General features: G+C 30.5%; 1 protein-coding gene across 6 annotated transcripts in view; it reads right to left on the reverse strand.

Annotated features, from left to right (window-relative positions):
* LOC143073530 (transient receptor potential cation channel subfamily M member 3-like) overlaps positions 1-21,225 on the reverse strand; it is a 132,755-nt gene that overhangs the window by 28,596 nt on the left and 82,934 nt on the right. For all 6 annotated transcript variants that reach the window (XM_076249161.1, XM_076249163.1, XM_076249162.1 and 3 more), the window contains 9 exons: positions 19,255-19,379; positions 17,353-17,524; positions 9,499-9,682; positions 6,806-6,929; positions 5,753-5,822; positions 3,767-3,867; positions 2,205-2,339; positions 890-940; positions 446-577 (listed from right to left, as the gene is read on the reverse strand). In XM_076249161.1, the coding sequence (XP_076105276.1) occupies positions 446-577; positions 890-940; positions 2,205-2,339; positions 3,767-3,867; positions 5,753-5,822; positions 6,806-6,929; positions 9,499-9,682; positions 17,353-17,524; positions 19,255-19,379 (1,094 nt within the window). The remainder of the gene's footprint in view (positions 1-445; positions 578-889; positions 941-2,204; positions 2,340-3,766; positions 3,868-5,752; positions 5,823-6,805; positions 6,930-9,498; positions 9,683-17,352; positions 17,525-19,254; positions 19,380-21,225) is intronic.

Below are 21,225 nucleotides of genomic sequence, written 5' to 3' on the forward strand. Positions count from 1 at the left end.
GTTACGACCAAAACTCCCAAAATCAATCCCAACCTACCTTTTATGGTCATAAACCTTTTGTTTAAATTTCATAGATTTCTATTTACTTATACTAAAGTTATAGTGCGAAAACCAAATGTCTTCGGACGACAACTACGAAGACAATGTCATACCAATATACGACCAAAAAATTTTCAATTTTTGCGGTTGTATAAAAACAATCCCATTAAGTGTAGATCCTTAATTGCCACAAAAATAAATGCCCAATTCCAACAACCCCAGATAGATCCTTCTGCTCCTCTATCATAATAAATCATACTTTCTTTTAGTTAAGGGAACCTCTAAATATTTTCCTATCGAATTTGAGCATTGGAGACTAGCCTACTGAAAATCTGTCCACTGTGAGAATTAATAATCAACCATTGATTTAAATAATATACTATCTGTATTCTGTATGTAACCTTACATTTCTTTTAATAGCATTATATTTCTGTCTGAATCTCTTCCTACAATATGTGGATCTGAAGGCACCATCCATCAAATGATTTATAACCAAACCAATATCTAACAGTGTGTAGTGATAATTGGAGGGGACGTGCTACAAAATAACACAGATGTCAAATGGTCATAACAATCATACTTCATAATTAGGATAAAATTAACTAAGAATTACAGATGATTTGTTATAAAAGTAAACTCTTGACAAAAGAAATTAATTTGCTGTGGTTTAAATTTTCAAGTTATAGGATTGCATTTATTTGCAACACAAATTTTTCATTTTTTCAATGCATAACAACTGAAGAAATTCATTTACTGATTCAAATGTAGAATTGAATTTTGGTCAAATCTTACATTTTAAAGGTTATCATAGTGAATATATAACATTTTAAATACTTGCGGATGAACTCACCTTTTTTATATCTCTGACTAGATATCGTAGCGTATTCGAAGGACCTTGTCTCTGTAATATATAATACAGTCAAAAATTATTTCCATTATATACAGAATAAACAGAATTCTTAAAAAGAAAATAGGAAATAAAGGTCATCATACAGCTTTCATGTTGGGATACCGCTTACATGTTTAACCCTGTCACATTCTGTATGTATGTGCCTATTCCAAGTCAGGAGCCTGTAATTCAGTGGTTGTCGTTTGTTTATGTGTTACATATTTGTTTTTCGTTCAACTTTTGTACATAAATTAGGATATAGTTTTCTTGTTTAAATTGTCTTTTTAAAAGGCTGACTATGCGGTATGGGCTTTGCTCATTGTTGGAGGCCATACGGTGACCAATAGTTGTTAATTTCTGTGTTATTTTGGTCTCTTGTGGAGAGTTGTCTTCTTTTTTTACATTCAACCAAACCCATACTGCTTAGTAAGTCATAACAGGCCATCATATGACAGATTTAAATAATGCAAAAGAGAAAACTAACAGTCTGGTTTATGTACAAAATGAATAAGAAATAAGATAAACAGCAACAACCACAGAATTAAAGGCTCCAGACTTGGGACAGGTTGTTATAGAATGTGGCAGGGTTAGACACGAAGGTCTTATCAATATTCACATCTGTAATTTAAGCATGTTTTAAACAGGTTACATTGTTTGTAAACAAATTCTTTAGTGTAATTAACAATAAACAATAACAAGACAGGATGTCTCTCTACAAAATATATTAAAGAGAACTAATTTTATTGTCTTGTTAATGCTACTTTAGATGGCAGATCTAAAATTTGTTTACAGGGTACAACTTTAAAACTTTCAGACCAAAATATATCTTAACATTCCTAAATACAGAGTGGAAAAATATGTGAAGACTCTATACTCATTTTAGAAATTTAACGTATCATCAACAAAGAAGAAAAAGTGACTGGCCCACAGATCTAAAAATAGCTTACACAATACATTCTAAACATAAAGTTCTACACCAAATGTTAAAATATTCTTGAGTATAAAAGCCGAGTTATATGCGGCTAAAGTAATAGATATAATTGTTGAGGAAATGGACGAATGTAGATATCGAGCATTTGAATTGGAGTCAAAGTAGGATGTAATAGCAGACTCAGTCTCGTCAGAAGCTCAGTAAATAATCTATCAAGTCTTAGACTTGAATATATATTGAATTTAGGAATCCAGAAATGATTGTTTGCAGATTAGACAAAAAATTTAGCTATTACATAAAATATCAGATATATTTCTACGATGCATTTAGAAAAATGCCACTTACAGTGTTGTACAACTCCTCTAATCTGGCTATTGTTAGGAAAGTGTTCATGCTAACTCCATTCTCTAATAACAGCTTTACAAAGTCAACTCTGTCATTAATTAGAGCATCCATCATAGCTTGTTCTAGAGACCCTTCCTATAAATACAAATATAAGGTCATTAATTAGAGCATCCATCATGGCTTGTTCTAGAGAACCTTCCTACAAATACACATATAAGGTTATTAATTAGAGCATTCATCATGGCTTGTTCTAGAGAACCTTCCTACAAATACAAATATAAGGTCATTAATCAGAGCATCCATCATAGCTTGTTCTAAGGAACCTTCCTACAAATACAAATATAAGGTCATTAATTAGAGCATCCATCATGGCTTGTTCTAGAGAACCTTCCTACAAATACATATAAGGTCATTACATAGAACACCCATCATGGTTTGTCCCAAGGAACATTTCTACAAATATAAGGTCATTTGTTAAAATATTCATAACTGGCTGGTTATAGATTATCTGTTGATTTCTGATTTCTTTAAAATTTCTAAGTGATAAATACAGAACAAATAATTAATTCAACAGCGAGGTTAAGGATGACCAGGATATAGGCAAGAAATTTGGAGTGCCACTAGAGAGTATGATATGTTAGGTAGGAGCAGAAATTTTGGTTTTAACAGACAACCTACAGACTCAGGCGCCAACAGGCAGAGAAAGTGGCATGTGTCAAACATGAGAAATCAGTCTTAATATCCCCATTCTAATTTGACCTTGCTGCTAATCCTGCAAAGTCAACCAGATACCCAATATAGCAAGGATTTAAATATCTGACCAGAGTAGTCCAAAGATATTCATATTTCTATACCAAATGCAACCCATGGGATTGGTTTCCACCATGTTTTGTCCCAAGAACCTTTTAAAAATCAAAGTGCTTGTAAGCAACCAATTCATTTTGCAGTGCAGACTAAAGATTGACAGTGCATCCTATTGAGCCATCTTTTTACATTAATAAAGAAGTATAACATTCTGATGACCTTATAACATATGTCAGTACTTTGAGGGAGTATGATGATAAATGTTGTTAGGCATAAATATACAACTTAACAACCACATAATGTTGTTTTTTTAAAGATACAGATGTAATTCAAATATATCTTTTGGTTAGGCAGCAGCTTATATTACATTCTATACAAAACAATATACATAAAATGACCATTTGTAGTCAATTAAGCCAAGTTTGACATGTTTATGACCTCTTAGTGACATAATAATTAATATCATTGCACTGAAATAGCCAAGATATAAGTTCATGCTCATTAGAAACAAAATTTACTAATTAATTTGAGATAGATTTAAAGAATTTCTTATTAATTGTATATATACAAGGGTAATGAATATATTAACTCTCCTACTTATTACGACTTTAATAGTTGGACATTCACACTATTTTTGACACTTGATTGCTTAACAAGACACAGATGATCTATCTAAAACAAATGCCATGTAAGAATTGATGAGTTAAGGTTTCAATTTTACAACAACCTATGGAAACTTTCTAAACAGTTGAACTCACCGGCCATTCTTGTCCATATACAAAGATATGGCTACGTGCAATGTCTACCCGGTCCCAAGTTAATGCCAGACTTAACTGGTCTGGAGCACTGGCATTGGTTCCTGAAAAAATAACAGTAAACATTTGAAGTTTAAGGGACGACATCAAAATCAAATAGTTTGGGGGTGGGGGGTCAACATTGCTGCAAGTTTTGTTAATCTGAAATCGATTTTACATATATCCTATTGGTCAATCAATTTTTCCCAAATTAAGTTAAGAGGGGGGTGTGGGGGTCAGTGAAAAAACTATGTGAATTAAGTTTTTTATCCTGCATTGAACTTTTGATATCGTCCCTAATACCAAGAGCATTCAAATCTCTTAATCAACTAGATACACATCTACCTTTACAAAAAGTTTTAATTTCTGAATTCAAACATCCATTTTGAGAACATTACAGACTTTCCATTAATTAACAAATAACAATACCAAACAAGAATGTGTCCATAGTACAGGGATGCCCCTCACACACACTATCATTTTCTATGTTCAGTGGACCAAACTCTAATTTGGCATAAAAGTTAGAAAGATCATATCATAGAGAACATGTGTACAAAATTTCAAGTAAATTGGAATTCAACTTCATTAAAAACTACCGTGAACAAATTCTGTGACATAATTTCTCCAGATGACTTATTTGCAATGGTGCAATGAATAACAAGAATCCAGCAGAACTGTTAACAACATGTATTTAACTTAATAATTAAATTTGAAACGAAACTTTGATTATAACAAATCTCCAACTTTAAGTTGCTGTAATTGAATGATGTAATAAGACTTAGAATGCAATATGTCCTCTCTGCAGTTGGCGTTTAGACAGCTTTAAAAATATCAATTCATTGATTTATAATTCATCACATTAAATCTATCCCATCAATTCAGAGTTCTCCAAAACCATACGTCAATTTATTCACACTCTAGTAGACAACTGTATTGCATTTTAATCAAAATCCCACAAAAATACTCATGTGAATTGAATCTGTCAACTAAAATTGGGCATTTTTGGCATGCACTAATAAATCTTCACATATCAAAGTATAGTATAACAGATAAGTGTAGAATATAACACCATTGTAAACAGCAACGACACGTCCAATTGTTACAATGCTGAATGACATAAGCTTTAATTGTACCACTTTATTTCTATAGTGAGAAATAAGAAATCTAATAATAGCCTTGGTTTTGAGTATTCTTATCAGGCAAATAAAAACACTGTAAATGCTATTTTACTGTTCAATAGTTCAGAAATAATGGCAATGCATTTATTGATGCAATAAAAGCAAGATTGAAAATTGTATACATAGAGACTCATAATTTTACTTTTGGTACTGATGCATGTACTTTTATATCACTGAATTCCCTTACATTACATATATATGTTTTTCACAAAGACTTCAAGCAATTAATCTCAAAATTTTATTTATCCTCAGATATTTACTTTTAATAAGAGCATGCATTTATTTCTTGAAATCAAATATTTTGCAACTTTGTTATAGGGTTACGATTTAGTTTTAATACATGGGTTGCTGCCTCATTGACAACTACAACATATGTCTCTCATCTAACTAATATAAAATCACAACAGTTAGTTGTAAACTTGATTTTCGTATAAAACTAGAAATCTACTGGTAGTCTATTTCATCCTTACCAACCTTCCATTCAATCCTATACAAGAAGGCAAGATATGCTCTTATCATTATTGTACTGTTCCCTTTCAAATCTTGGTATTTTTCTACCTTTAAGGCTAGGTAGGGTTTTTTAAGACCTGACCAAATCTTTGACAAATAACTTCTTCTTATAGATTTTGACACCACAATCATTTTTGTTTGTTAAATCAGGTGCACTTTCTGTGGCGATTGATAGTAACAGAGAGGTGAGCTGGGGTACTTTAATCTACTGCTGTATTTTTGTATGTACTATCAAATCATAAATTATATAAAATATACCAACCTTTAAGTAAAGCTGTTAGAATTGCTAAATCAATGTCTTGAGCACCTTCTCCCATTCTAAATATTGTAATCTAAAAAATCAATAACTATATTTATGCAATAAATAAACACAGCATTGTATACAATACACAATGAAATAAATACTAACTTTCAGTTAATATTAGATCTAGCCTTCCCTACTCATTTTTTATGTTTGCTTTTTTATACATTATCACACCTTTGTTATGGAGGGTTTTATCAATTGTACAATTCATATACATCTATCTGCATCAGATTTCTCTTTCAAATTTTTTGGGGCTATAAAAACTTGTTTAAGAACAAACTAAATAGGTGTGTTATAAACCCTTTTATAAAATCTAGTAACTAGGAGTCTTGCTTAGGGGATGCATTTAAATCATTGCCTTTTGGACCTTTGCAACATATGTAGAAATCTACAATGAAAAAAAATGCTTTCTCTTTATTTTTTGCTCCTTTATAGTAGGAGGTAATAAATCAACTGCACAGTATAAAGCACATAGACTGAAGAAAAATATAAAGTATCTGACCCAGTATGTCATAACACAATGAGTATTCTTTAGATTAAAAGCTTACAAATGACAGGAACATAACAAATTGAATGACTTGTGGTATCTTGGAGACTTCCTTTTGGTACTTATTAGTTTTAAAATACAGATGAATATTACATCAATGAATAAGTTTTAATATTGATTTTTGCCCTAGACAAGTATAATGTCTTTGAAGTTCTCATTCTTATCATGGTTTACCAGATGATTAACTATCTCAGATCTATTTATAACCCATGTTCCAAATTAATGGTTTCATTCAATATTGTGACTAACAAGCTTTTTTGTTGTTTAATTAAAATCTGAAATTTTTACAATTATCACTTTTTGTGTAAATTTCATTGTTCATGATTAAGAGGTAGCCACTTCAAATGTTCAAGTGTTCACTTAACTTAACCTGACCTAAATGCAAGGTTTCTTAAACAAATACCACCATCAGTGTTTAACATTTAAATGACTTTATAATTCCAATCAAACTACCCTTTACTTACTAATTCTTTCTTTTTTACACATAACATCAGCTCTATAAATAACTTCTCAGCTTGTTCCTGATTGTATAGGAATGTTTTCTGTATTGTCAGTATCAGCTGGTCACGTAAACTTTCTGGCATAGTTCTGTAATAACAGTTCATGTAATAAGATAGGATAATTACTTTGTATATTTTGTATAAATCCATAACAGCAGCAATATCATACAAGAGGAAAATTGTTTCTTAAAGGTTACAATGGATAATTAGTGAATGCAAATTTTCACATTAACACCACTTAGGTATGTCACTTATACCCTACAATAAGATGTATACCTTATACTTTGTTTAAATGTTTCTGTTTCCCATCAACTTTGACACAGAAGAAGTTTAATGAAGGTCTGTTTTAATGGAAGGGATAATAAATGAATCCAAAGATATAAGGGAGTAAAAAGTTTGAATTGAGGGGCCTCACTGCTTGTCTATAAAGTACCATCTCAATGATCTAGCCCATCAATGCTACTAGTCTTGTAGCTAGGTGTTAACGTCCCAACTTTAGTGGTTTTGAAATACTTAAATCTATATATATATAGTAACAACTTAGATCATTCATATTTCATGTTCTTCAATGAACAATTGTGTAAGTTGATAGCTTAGAAAAATGAGGAGGGGGCTTATCTGGGTCAGTCTACACCTGTCATGTACATGTACTTGGTGGCATCATTGCAACAAAGTCATGCTTACCATCAAACTACATGAGGCTTCTTTGTAGAGGGTAACAAAATACATTATTGAGGGTGTTAAATGTCCTTAATGCTACAAGTCCAACAGACTGTGAAGTTAGGATTAGGTACGGTAAACTACCCTCCTTTAAGAGTAGACTATTCAGACAGATTACCAATCTATCTGTCTGTAGGACTAGGCTACTTCAACAGGAGGGTAGTCCTGTAAACCAACTTATTTTCACGGATACTTTATTTCACGTTTTACCCTTTCTAGTCCCCTTCGTGGTTATTTAATTTCGCGATTTTCTAATTAACTTGATGTAGTTTGATAAGGAAAGATCCAAGTTTTACATATTCACATCGATTTATTTTCGCGTTATTTTTCTACTCACAAAAGTCGGGAAAATAAATCGCTCGTGAAAATAAGTTGGTTTACAGTATACCTTACCTAAAAATAACTTCAAGCTAACCAAGGATATTACCTTTGCCTAATCACACAATGGAATAGGCTGAAAATTAAGACAGGTGGTTAGATTGTGGAGATGACCAATCAGAATCAAGACATGGCTCAAATGATATGTCCCCAATCTGCATGAAACCAGACATAGGCATTCATCCTGTCAAACTAGCACCCTAATTCTAAGAGTATATTATGAAAACATAAAAAGGTAACGGACAAACAACAAACACAAAAAGATGACAGCAACTCACACTTTGAGCAAGGTGAGCTATTGATGAACAGCAGTGGTATAGTGTACATAGTGCATCTGCACCAATATCAATACAAATTATGAAACAATAGACAAATTTGGAGTTCAAGTATAACGTCATGAACAATAGATTCTTATTGTAACACAATGACATGAGCATCGTTTATACATCAGAAATGCATGAAAGTCATCTATAATAAAACTTTCATATGCATAGGAAAATGCATTTGCTTTATGTTACATGCAGTAAAGTCATGATCATACTTTGGGAACTGAGTTCAGGGTTCAGAGGTCAGGGTTGCAATAATGAATATGCAAACAGCCTCCATGAATGGCATACATGTGTTTTATACATTTCTTAATTTTTCCATTACTCATATTTTGAAGACAGGTCTATTTCAAGTACATGTATATTTAATGAACATTTCCTGTAATTTAAGTACTGTTATTCAAATGAACACATTATAAAAAGCCTGGGGAGGGATTACCATAGAAGCTTAGTCAACAATAACCTTTAATGTTTACATCTAACAAGGACAGCTGACTGATAGCTTAACACTATTTGTTATGTACCTTACAGAGGTATAACTTGTCAATCATCGTTAGTTATCAGACTGTGACATCTATGACAACAGCAGAATTAATAATGAGCTTTTTATGATGTTATAAACTGTCACTTAGGCTTATGTTTATGCATGTCCTACACTTATTGCAATAAAGATGAAAGACTTCTGTATCTAGAGAAATTAAATTTGTATTCAAATAGTACTATGCTATTGTCATTAAGTACTGGTAGGGAAATTCCCTGAAAGCACCCAACTTTTGGTATGGGCTACTCTCTGCAGATGAGTCACAATATCAAATAAACAATTTAATTAATGTTTACTGTAAGTTCAGAAATATAAGTTCAGAAATTGTTGAGTGCAATTAATATTGGGAATTTGTGTTTTATACTAAAATGTGATTTCACTATTTGCGATATTGAAAAATCCTGTTTACTTCATATAAAAAATTCAAAATGCAAGTTTAAATTATTGTGATTATAACCCTGTCGCATTTTTCGCAATAAGTACTGAATTTACAATATTAAGTTTGTGCTTGACTTGTCTACATGAGTAGGAATTATTTCAGAGAAGACTTTTCAACTTCATTTATCTATGCACATATAGGACATAGATGATGCCACTGCTTGTAAATACGTTTTTAAGGGGCATAACTCTAGAACTCTGGTACACCACTAGCTAAAATAAGAGGAGAAGATAATGTTGCTTTAATGTCTTACCCATCCTCCAGAGTATACTTGTGTGTAAATGCCAACAGATCAGCTGCTCTGCCACTCCCATCACACACAACCACAGGTACCGGGGGTGAGTCTGTAACATACTCTAACACAGAACGTATTGTGTTGGCGCCTCCTTCCAATACTACACATATCACTGGGACACCTCGACCTTTTACACCACTAGCTGAAGCAGAAAAGGAAAACAATGTTACTTTTTAATACTTTGCCTTCATACGAAAAAGTAAAATAAAACAATCAGAAAAAATTAAAATCAATATAACAGGTATACCACATTGTGACAAGCTATGGTCTAAGAAACAGAAAAACATTTTTTGAGCAAAATGACTTTTCAAATACTCGGTATATGCCAAAATTGTTAATTCCTTGTTCAAGTAAGTGGTCATCCCTTTTGGTAGCTTGACTATGTATGTTTTACTGCTAGATTATTACTTTTGAAACATAAGGTCTAATTAACCAAGGAGGGATGTTTTTGAGCATTTCACTGATTCCTGTTGTTAGCTGGACTATGAACATTTCATTGCTTTCTTATCACTTTTAAAATATGAGGTCTAGATAGGCAAGGGGATTGGGGGTAGGGTGTTATGAGAGGCTGAATTAATCTACCCATTCTCTCGAAATCACTCCCAAATCATTGTCCCACTTACATTAATGTCTAACGACAACTTAAGGAACTTTGTTTAGTATCAAGACTGAAATGAAGCACTTTCTGTAAACTATTTTAGCTTCAAAATAAATTCATCAGACTTCCTGCTGTTATTTTTTAGCATCAATAATTCAAGTTGATCTTTCAACATCCAAAACAACATTGATACAATTTGTCCATGGTATTGATAAATGAATTATATTACAATAAGATGTACTGTAATAGATTCTAATTAACTACAAAGCAATAACAGCATTTTGATTGCATAATTTTTCCATATCTATGAAATTCAAACATGAAACATGCAACATTAAGTCTGCAAAACATGTTTGAATTCCAATAATTAGGTTATTTTCCCACATACAACATCAGGAAAAGAAAATATCAATCAGTATCTCTCCCATTAAAGGATAAATACACACTTTGACATTGTAAATGACAAAAATCAATGTAAAGTTTGTAAAACATTTATTTGAAAAAATGAAGTGACGAATCTATGGTCCATTAGAAATTTCGTTTTTGTTTTATTACTATTATTTATGCTCGTCAAATTACAACTGATGATGACCTGTCAATAACACCTGAATAATTGTTCAAATAACATCTAATTAATTGGAAGTTTGCCTTTGAGGCAACACTTAACATGTTAAGAAGTCAATAAATATATTTATTGGCCTTGCAAATTAATTTGTTTTATTGGTGTCATGGTACTAAATAAAACAATCAGTAGGTGGTTTTTTCATATAAACAAAACAAATTACAGAAGCTATAATAGGAATACATATTTGGTCAAATATTCATAATTTAATATTTTAAACAATAGTGGATATACTGGAATGTTATTGTCTGTAAATTGCGTTGTAACTACATTTACACCAAGATGTCATTAAATGCAATTAACATGTCCTACATTTATCATGCTTTTTCATAAACATGTATCACGAGAGTTATGACGTCAGTTTTTACCTATTGTATCTAGGGTTGACGTCAGTGAGGGACATAGCCTTACACTCAGAAATATCTTTGAAATAAAAGTTAAATAGTATGATTGTGGTCTGCTTTCTATATTAGAATAGTTGAATTAGACCAGACACTTATGGTGCCGTGACCAGGATCATAAATGTCTGGGCAAAATCAACTATCATAATGAAGACTGCAGATGTCAACCGAAATGCAATACCTCAAACAAGACTTTTAACTCCCGCAATATTTTCAAAAACAACAAGGTCCTTGTCCTTAATTATTGAAAATATCTATTTTTCAGCATGAACTATAATATCTTGGTTTAAATGAGATACACCCAATTGGTCAAATGGCCTAATGGGTGTTTCTTATAGGTATGTTGAAAGTCTATGAGAAAAAAAAAAAAAAAATGTAGGTATCTTAAAATTTTGGAAAATGTAATAATTAGAGATCTGACTTATAAAAAAAAAACAAAATTTAATAAATTGATATTCATCACTAAAAATTAATAGTTCATCATATGATTTTTAAGTGACCTTATCAGAAGGATACATACAGCTTATTTTTAAAGATGAGACACAGATAACAAACATAATGTGGAAAAACAACTAATTATGTGATGATATCTAAAGAAAATGTATTGACACATTTTTTTTTTTTTTATGTAAAATGAATATTTTTGATGGCACAGCAAAGTCAACTGTTTAATATATCAAATTTCAAAGTTTTGGTAATCTATGAAATTCCATCTAAATTAATACTAAACAAATTGTCACTAAATACTGCATGGCTCATCTTCATCCTTCTATTGGATTTTTCTCATCAATATCATTAATATTTCAAAGCAAGGACTTTAGGGCCTGTAGGTTGCTGTTCCTTTCTGTGGTATTTATTTTTTCATACAATGTTTTGTTTTAAATCAGGCAGTTAGTTTTATTAATTGAACTTTTTTACATTTTTAATATATAGGCCTTTTATAGCAATTTTTTACATTGTTGAAGGCCATACGGCTGCCAAAAATTGCTTACATCCACTTCATTTGAACTTAAGTGGGTAATGTCCTTTGAAGAATAACAATCTTCTAGAGTGGTTTCCCCCAAAACATTTTTTTAATGAAATATCTGTTCTGAGTGATTAAAGAGTAAATTAGGTAAAGGTAATCTTGTAGTGTCTACCTACCGTCAAGACAGGCATAAATAACTAATAAATAGAAATGTCACTGCATACAGATACATCAATCATCAAAAGTGAAAAGATACAAATTAATAAACTTATAATGGAGCACTTTCAATATTATACATTAGTGTAGGCCTACATTTCACATGTTAAATGTAAATGAAATTGTTTTACAACTTTTTTTTTGTCTTGAGCAAAAACTACTACAAAATCTTGTGACATAGGTATGCATCTGTTTTTCTGTTTGGTTTATATGTAATGCATTATTATATTAAGTACAAATATTCCAATCTAAAACCTGTTAATTAATTCACACAGCTGGCAGATCAGACAGGATAGAAATAATGAAAAATAAATACAGCCCTAAACATCCCCAGAATCAATAACGGATTTTATTTCTTTTTGCGAAAATCGGTTAAAAATATAAGTTCTACTTGGTGCTAAGCATTAGACAACAACAGTAAAATGAAGAAGATTGGATGCAAGGCTTGAGCATTGCTATGCCTACAAGTGTTTAATTCCTAAATCATGTTGTGACCTTAAACTTTTGACTCTGACCTTCAAAATAAACTACCCTTCAATAGCATTTTATGGTAAAGTATTTGACATTTAATTGCTTGTCATTTTGTGACCTTGACCTGATCCTCCCAATGATTGGCATTGGTTTTTTATCTACTGTAGTGAGTATTTGGCAGGAGTTGAATTATAACTAGCCTACAAATTTTTACTTCGGGCCTATCACCATTTTGACCTTTGAAAAAATAAAGCACCATCTCTCAGAAATGCATAGTAATTAATTATGTTGGATAAAGAACGGATGCTCTAAGGTGCATTTAAACAAGAACCTATAAACAGAGATACACACAAATGAATGACGGGGTTATCTACCCCTTACCAATTTCACTTCATTGAAATGATTAATAAATGTTTACTAAAACATCATATTTTTATAATTTTCTCATGAATGGTACCAGCTGCTGTATCAAAAGTTAAAAAGTTTCATACTGAATGTTTCTTGAACGTTAACATTATGATTTGCATAAAGATTTGTAAGATAATGAAACATTTATATATATTCCCTAACAGCATTAGATAATGAAACATTTATATATATTCCCTAACAGCATTAGATAATGAAACATTTATATATATTCCCTAACAGCATTAGATAATGAAACATTTATATATATTCCCTAACAGCATTAGATAATGAAACATTTATATATATTCCCTAACAGCATTAGATAATGAAACATTTATATATATTCCCTAACAGCATTAGATAATGAAACATTTATATATATTCCCTAACAGCATTACAGATCAATTACAATGCACTTTATATTGATGATTTCTGTGTTTATTTCATAATTACTGCCATTAATAAGATAAACATCTGAGGAACGTGAATTCTCACTTGATTAATGTTGAATTTGTCCTGTGTTAAATATCTGAAATTTTAATTGAAATGCCAGTTATGGTATAAATTCCTTAACGGACTGTAATGACTAATTGAAGGTACTTCATACATTTCACCATGCATTGCCAATTTTTAGATCTTGAGATGGATTGTAAAATGAGGTAATTAATGTTAGGTTCAGATGAACCAAGATGATCATGTACATGCAATGCCAAACCATTAGTATTGGCACTCTCTAGGACTGTAGGGTCAACAAATGAATAGCAATGCATGTTTAGTGCTATACTAATAAAAATATAATCAATGTGAGTTTTGATAAAAAGGACATTCAAAGATCTAACTACATTTTAAAGTTTGCTAAAAAGCAATAAAATCATGAATCATTTCTGAATTGATGAGCTTTATAAACAACATCACTTTAGATTGAGGATGTGACATCTGACTGATAATAATAGAAGAGCATTACTTAAAACTGATAGTTTTAATAATTTTGATAACTTTTTAAAAGTTTCAACTAATTTTTGGTTACGAAATAAAAAATACTCAAATCCCAGTTTTAATGATTTACTTTGATACATAGCATAGAAATTTAAAATAAATTACTACAGACACTGTCAAAGGGTATGATTCAAAGAATCAAATAATGAGTTTTAAGTAATGTCCCTTTTATTCCTGATCATTAGTTCACATACAGATGTATCACATCATGGTACAGTTTTATATTCCCTATAAGGTATCATAAACTTCAAGATCAAAGGCTAATAGTTAGATGAAACTAACAATTTGATTACCTTGCTTGGGTGAAGATTTCAATAAAAAACATCACATGTGACAGATTATTATCAGAAGGATAGGAAAATAAACATAATATTGTAGTGGGAGGGGATAGTTTCTGCTGATGTTGACATTTTAACATGGTATGATTCTTTAAAATGCTTTCATGGAGAGCAAAAACATTGGACAGTCACACTACACTTTGTGCACCTTATACATGACAAATTCATTAGTTATGTTTTATAAATATTACATAATAATTATTCTAATGACATTGTCCTCAAGGAGATAATAAAGTACACTATTTTCCTGTTAATTTTATTTATATAACTTATATAACTGCATTTTAAGAAGCGGCGGCCGCTTCAAGCCACTTACATATTAATCAATTTCATGGTGGTTAAATCTATTTTCATTTAACAAGATATTTTTTTTAACTTCGTTGCAAATACAAATAAACAGCTGCACCAAGAGTGCAAGTGTTCTTCTTTGTAATTGACTGGCTTCAAGAAGATCTTATGAAAAAAATTTATAAACTAGCTTATCTAAGTTTCAGCTGATTTGTCCTTTGCCTGACCTGTTGTTATTTTTTCTCTTATTTTTTTTTTTTATCAATTCACAGTTCTTCATTAGTCAAATTTTAATCATATCACAAATTTACTTGCTATCCTCTGAATATTGTGATGTCACAAAAAATGCAACCATGTTTGTTTGATTTTTTGTCACGCAGAAAAAAACATACTTTTTTGCAGATCATTGGTAAAAAGAGTATTAAGTGTGTCTATAAATCGCTAGAGAATCATAATCCACCAACTAATCTCATGCAATATGGTATTTCTTCACTCTCAACAGTTAATTTTGTGTCAAGTGGAGAAATATTGTATCACAATCGATGCAGAAATAGAATCTAGATGTTACTTTTATTCTAAACATAAAGTCTTAATGGTGTTTCTGCCCCTACTTTTATTCATAAGACAAGTTTACAAAATACACGGGGATAACATTTTGTCCTTAAAAAGCAGTTTTCATGGGGTCTGTAACAAAGCCAAAATTAAAGAACTATAAAAACATAAGGTAAAATGCAACTTCAGCTATGAATGTTTTTTACAACCATTATTTAATACTTAATGTTTCTTTTCAGTATTAAGACAAAAATCATCTAATTTAAGAGACAAGTTAAAGGTTCAGAGTCAGGTTAATACCAACATCAATCAAACAAACATATGGACTATATTTAGAACATAAGTTACCAAAAATATGTATGTCCTAGAAAAAGACCATCTGTTGACATATACAAAACTTTAACATTTAAAGCTGTGATAAAAAGGTGATCAAAGATGTGTTTCTGAAAATAAATAAAGTGTAAGTGATATTTCCTTGAAATGAATGTGGGAGGTAGAAAGAGAAGTTTTACTTAGGGACATGGATCTGGGGCCATTTATATCGGTATATCAATTTGATGAATGCTAAATTACTGTACAAAATTAAGTTGGTTGTGGGAGTATTTTGGAGGTCCCTTCATATCCTCCTACACCCTTTTTAGTGGAATAACCTTAAGTACGCCTGTAATCTGCATTACAAAATTACTGAATTTCTTTATCAAACTAAATATCACAATAAACTTCCTAAGAACCTGTTTTAATTCTGATATACAATCATGTTCCACTGATTCAGCCAGTGATGTCAAAAAGAGACAAAAGATACCAACAGAATATTCAAACTCACATGTTGTAAACAAAACGTTCTGGAGACCTGAATTTAAACACCTGATAAACATTGTAAAACAGACAGGTTTAATTTGTATTGACCTAGATCTCATTTTGAATATACATTTCCTTTCCATTTGATGTTAATTTCAAGTTTTGTTTATGTTACTTTTAAAAACAATTTGATCTTTATGTATAATTATTTCGAATATTAAATATCGATAGTTAGGATAAAAGATCAAACACTCAAACGTTTAGTATCAAACAGTTTAGTGTATATATGATACTTTCATACATGTTTCATATAGTAAAATTTGTAAAAATGAAATTGACACCATCTAACTCCTGTAAAACATGTTTAGTTTATGTTACTTGTTTTATAATGTGTTTGATTGCATATCCTGTGATCATAAAATGTTATATGGAAATTTTCAAGGAGGTTTTACTATTTTCAATTTAAGTACCAACAATGACTCAAAATAAACTAGTGATTTCTTATATTATTGCTTTGACCTCAATTTATTGAAATACATTTTGTAGTCCAATGGACCAATGTACTTTAACATACATGTCATAGTCCTTTTCAAAATATTATGAGATAAAAAAAATCTGAATTTAGATGAAATTAAATCAAAAGAAGCCCATGAAAAACACGCTTGAAAAATCATTGAACAAAAATGAGTCCATAGTATACGAATACCCCACTCGTACTATCAACTTCCATGTTCAATGGACCGTGAAATTGGGTAAAAAATCTAATTTGGCAATAAAATTAGAAAGATCATACCATAGGGAACATGTGTACTAAGTTTCAAGTTGATTGAACTTCAACTTCATCAAAAACTACCTTGACCAAAAACTTTAACCTGAAACTCGCACTTTCATTTTCTATGTTCAGTGGACCGTGTGAAATTGGGGTCAATAGTCTAATTTGGCTTTCAAATAAAAAGGATCATGTGTACTAAGTTTGAAGTTGATTGGACTTCAGCTTAATCAAAAACTACCTTGACCAAAAACTTTCACCTGAAGCGGGACAGACGGACGAACGGAGAGACAACCAGAAAACATAATGCCCCTCTACTTTAGTAGGTGGTAGGTGGGGCATTACAATCAAATTAATTTGCATAGTGCGAATCTATCATTTCATTTACCAATTGAAATTTTTTGTTGTGCAATATATTTCTCCAGTCTCTTTCTAAAGATGACTTCTCCACCATATTTTCCAACAGTTCCATTGTCCACCAACAGGAAGTAAGAATGTGATCTGTTAAGAACTGCATAATTGGACTTATTTGCAGAAACACAATGGTAAGGAACAGTTAGCTGCAAATAGAATTCCAATAAATCTAGAAAACATGATATTTATTAGGCAAACAAATTGTATTATCACTATTTAGTGTATTTTTCCTTTGATCTATTTTGTGATAATTTTGTATATCATGCTCCTCACTTAAGATAGCAAATTAAATGCAAGAAAGTAAGGGCACACATCAGCAAAAAGTCATAAATATATTATAAATGGTCTTTCAGACTCCGGTATGTTTTTCTGTCAAATCTCATTTCAGGGCTATAGACCTTTAATGAAATTGTAGCTGAGAAAACCCTTCTTTTATCTACATTTATCTGTTATATGAAAATATAAATAAGTGAAATTGGGTTAATGATATATTATGAAGCTTGGACAGGTTAAAAAAATGATGTAGTATTCATATTTTCATAACATGACTGAATAATTTAACATGCTTGATTATTTATATTTTATTATGACTGTTTTCATTGGAGTTTGAAAATGGTGTGGAATATGAGTTTTCATCAAACAAGAAGTAGCTAGGGAATACTTTTTATTGAAAATTGATGCAGGAAAATTGTAAGAACAAAATAGAAGTTCTATGTTGTCTAAATTATATTAACAATGTTGAAATTAATATGACAGATTAAACTTAAATCATAATAAGTATAATTTCTATGAGCCTGTCTGATTCAAGACGACTAGAAGGATACTATCATTGGTATTTATTTCCCATGATAGAAATTTCTTATAATTTGTGAGAATGCATATTTGTTCAAGCTTTTTTTTAAATGTAAAAAAAAAAATATGGGACACCATGCTATTTTCCAAGCTACAAGTCGTGCAAAATTGTATAAATTGGCAAAGATTGTTCATGAAAAGCACTTATTTTGCAAATAAAAAGAAATCTATGAGATAAAATTTTAAAATAAAATACCAGAATATAAGTTAATAAAAATAAAATTCTGTCACCAACCTTTTTTTCTTGCTACAAGTAAAACATTTACTATTTATATTATCTCCCCTTAAATGGCTAAGTGCACCATTTCATTAGATCAAACACAAATATTTGATATTTGATAAATGAGGTTGACTAATGAAACAATTCACTTATTTTACTTTATTCCAATAAACAATCTAACCCATTAATTGCCAGTCTGTGTCAAAATTTGCAGACTTGAGCAAAGAACTACACCTATTGTGAACTGCTAGTTTACAATCAAAGATGGTGGTATACTGTTAATCTACCTTAATAATTGTAAAAGGAACCATTTAATGTCATTAGCTAACTCCAATTTGTTGATCTGTTGTGGATAATAACAATTGCAGTGGTATAATTCAATATTAATATATTCAAACTTAATAATTAATTTCAAAGTCATCAAGTAGGCCTCTTTTTTTTTGTTTCTACTTTTCCATATTTTGACTGATTTTTATTTTGTGATCTTTCTTGCACAGAGAGTATACAGATTCACTTTTTCTAATCTCAAAATAGTTTCTTAAGATTTTAACAATTCATAACTGTTTATACTTAAACCATGCATATTGATTTTACATATTTTTTGTGTTGCATATAAATTTATGCTTTTTATGGCAAACAGAATGATAAAACAGTCCATAAATAAAGCGAGGACTGTCTGTATAAAAATAGTGCTTAAAACTTTCTAATATAGTATTTGTTTAATATATGATTTCTGTTAGCATGTCTTTAGTAAATAAATGTGCATCAATTTGTCTACATATGAAAACTGACAATAAAACCTACATCTTTGCCGACTAAATCTTCTTTATTCTCTACAATTCCCCACGGTGCTAGTCCAATAGCTACGACTTTGTTCTTAGTTTTGGTTGTTCTATCACTAATAGCTTCTCCGACATGTCTTGTAACACCTAAAATCAAATCAACAAATCTAAGTATTTTATGCATAAACATTTATCTCAAATATGTTATGAATATTAGCATCTAATATTTAACTTTCAAATGATATTGGATTTGAGTACTTTAAGGGTATTGTTAAGTATTTTATTTACTGGGATAGTACTTAAGTTATCCTAGTTAAAATTCATAGGTTCAAGAGATTTAGTTCCAAATTCATATGCTTGATGGATATTATTTATCAAATCAGACATAACACTTTCAAATCTCACAAGGAAAATTCTCTATTTCATAACTTTGAATGTCTTCACATGCATATTAATTATTTCATGACAGCCAGTACAATCAATCACGTTTTTCTAATAAAGTACTTTTATAAAATAAGAACAAAAATTCAAGAAAATTATTAGAACGTCAAAACTTATTGATTGGGATGATGCAATAAGCAGACAGATATTTGTATAACTGACAATAAAAAACTCGCAATTCAATTTAAAATAGATTTATCTAGGCTATAATTAGACTTCCAAGTGATCTTATCGGGGAGATTAATTTTCATTATATAATTGATTAACATCCGTGTTACTGTGGTATTCAATTATCTGTCTAAATATGACTCTTTTAGAGAAATGCTCCACATGAACCTAATTTCACTTTGCTGAGAAAAATAATACTGGAGAGTATGTCTTTATTTCTACCAATATTTTGTCTTGTTTGTTTGTTTTAGGTGGGTTTTTTTTCTTCATTAAAATAAATCATTTTTAAAATCCAATTACCAAAAATTATTGATTGTTCTTGGTTGCTAAACATTCAGGTTATCAAATATTTAAACAGTGGCAAACAAAATTGATTATGTAGCCCCAAAATTCCTCTTTTGTAGATCAAGAGCGACTTTTGCAGACAAAACTAATTTTTCCTTTGTTTGAGACCATACATTTATCCTTTGGTTGTGATCATAGATTTTTGTGTAAACCCCTCGGATTGTCTCGAAATGTTTGATCATTTATACAGGTAGTTATCTATGGTTTTGAAACAGTCTCTCAATGAAAAGGGTAGTATGTGTCATTATATATTTCAACAATCAAAGTTCATTTGTAGATCAGATAGTTAAAATGTAGACAAGATTGCAGAAAGAAATCATTTATAAAATACACCATATTTGCCTTTTGACAAAACATGATTACTAGTTATGATTGGAAAATGTAATAAATATTAAGTATCATAGATTTTCCCATGTTTGTAATCAGAGATTTTCCCATTGTTTGTAATCATAAGATTTTCTCATTGTTTGTAATCATAGATTTTCCCATGTTTGTAATCATAGATTTTCTCATTGCTTGTTATCATATAATTTTCTTTTATTTGTGATACCAGGCCTCACAGTCATAAAACTTTCGAGCATGATTTTTGTACTCAGACTGGAAAATCAACCAATCAAATTGCTGGATTTCATGTTTCGAGCACAAATTTTGTGCTCCAAGCACTGAGTAAAGTTTTATGCCTTCAGATTTTCTATATATTTGGGATCATAGATATTCCCATTGTTTGTAATCATAGATTTCTCATTGTTTGTTATCATAGATTTTCTCTTGCTTGTTATCATATAATTTTCTTTATGTTTGTGATACCAGATTTTCTCTATGTTTGGGATCATAGATATTCCCATTGTTTGGGATCATAGATTTTATTTTGATTGTGATCATAGATTTTCCCTATGTTTATGATAATCTGTTTTCCCTATGTTAGTGATCATATATGTGCCTCCTTAAATAAAATTGGTAAGTCAAAGTTGACCTGAGATGGATTTGGCTATTTCAATATTTTTTGGGGGTGGTTATAAAGATTTCACATTTTCAGGCG

Source organism: Mytilus galloprovincialis, chromosome 4, assembly GCF_965363235.1.
Source record: "Mytilus galloprovincialis chromosome 4, xbMytGall1.hap1.1, whole genome shotgun sequence".
In the NCBI taxonomy this organism is placed as follows: domain Eukaryota; kingdom Metazoa; phylum Mollusca; class Bivalvia; order Mytilida; family Mytilidae; genus Mytilus; species Mytilus galloprovincialis.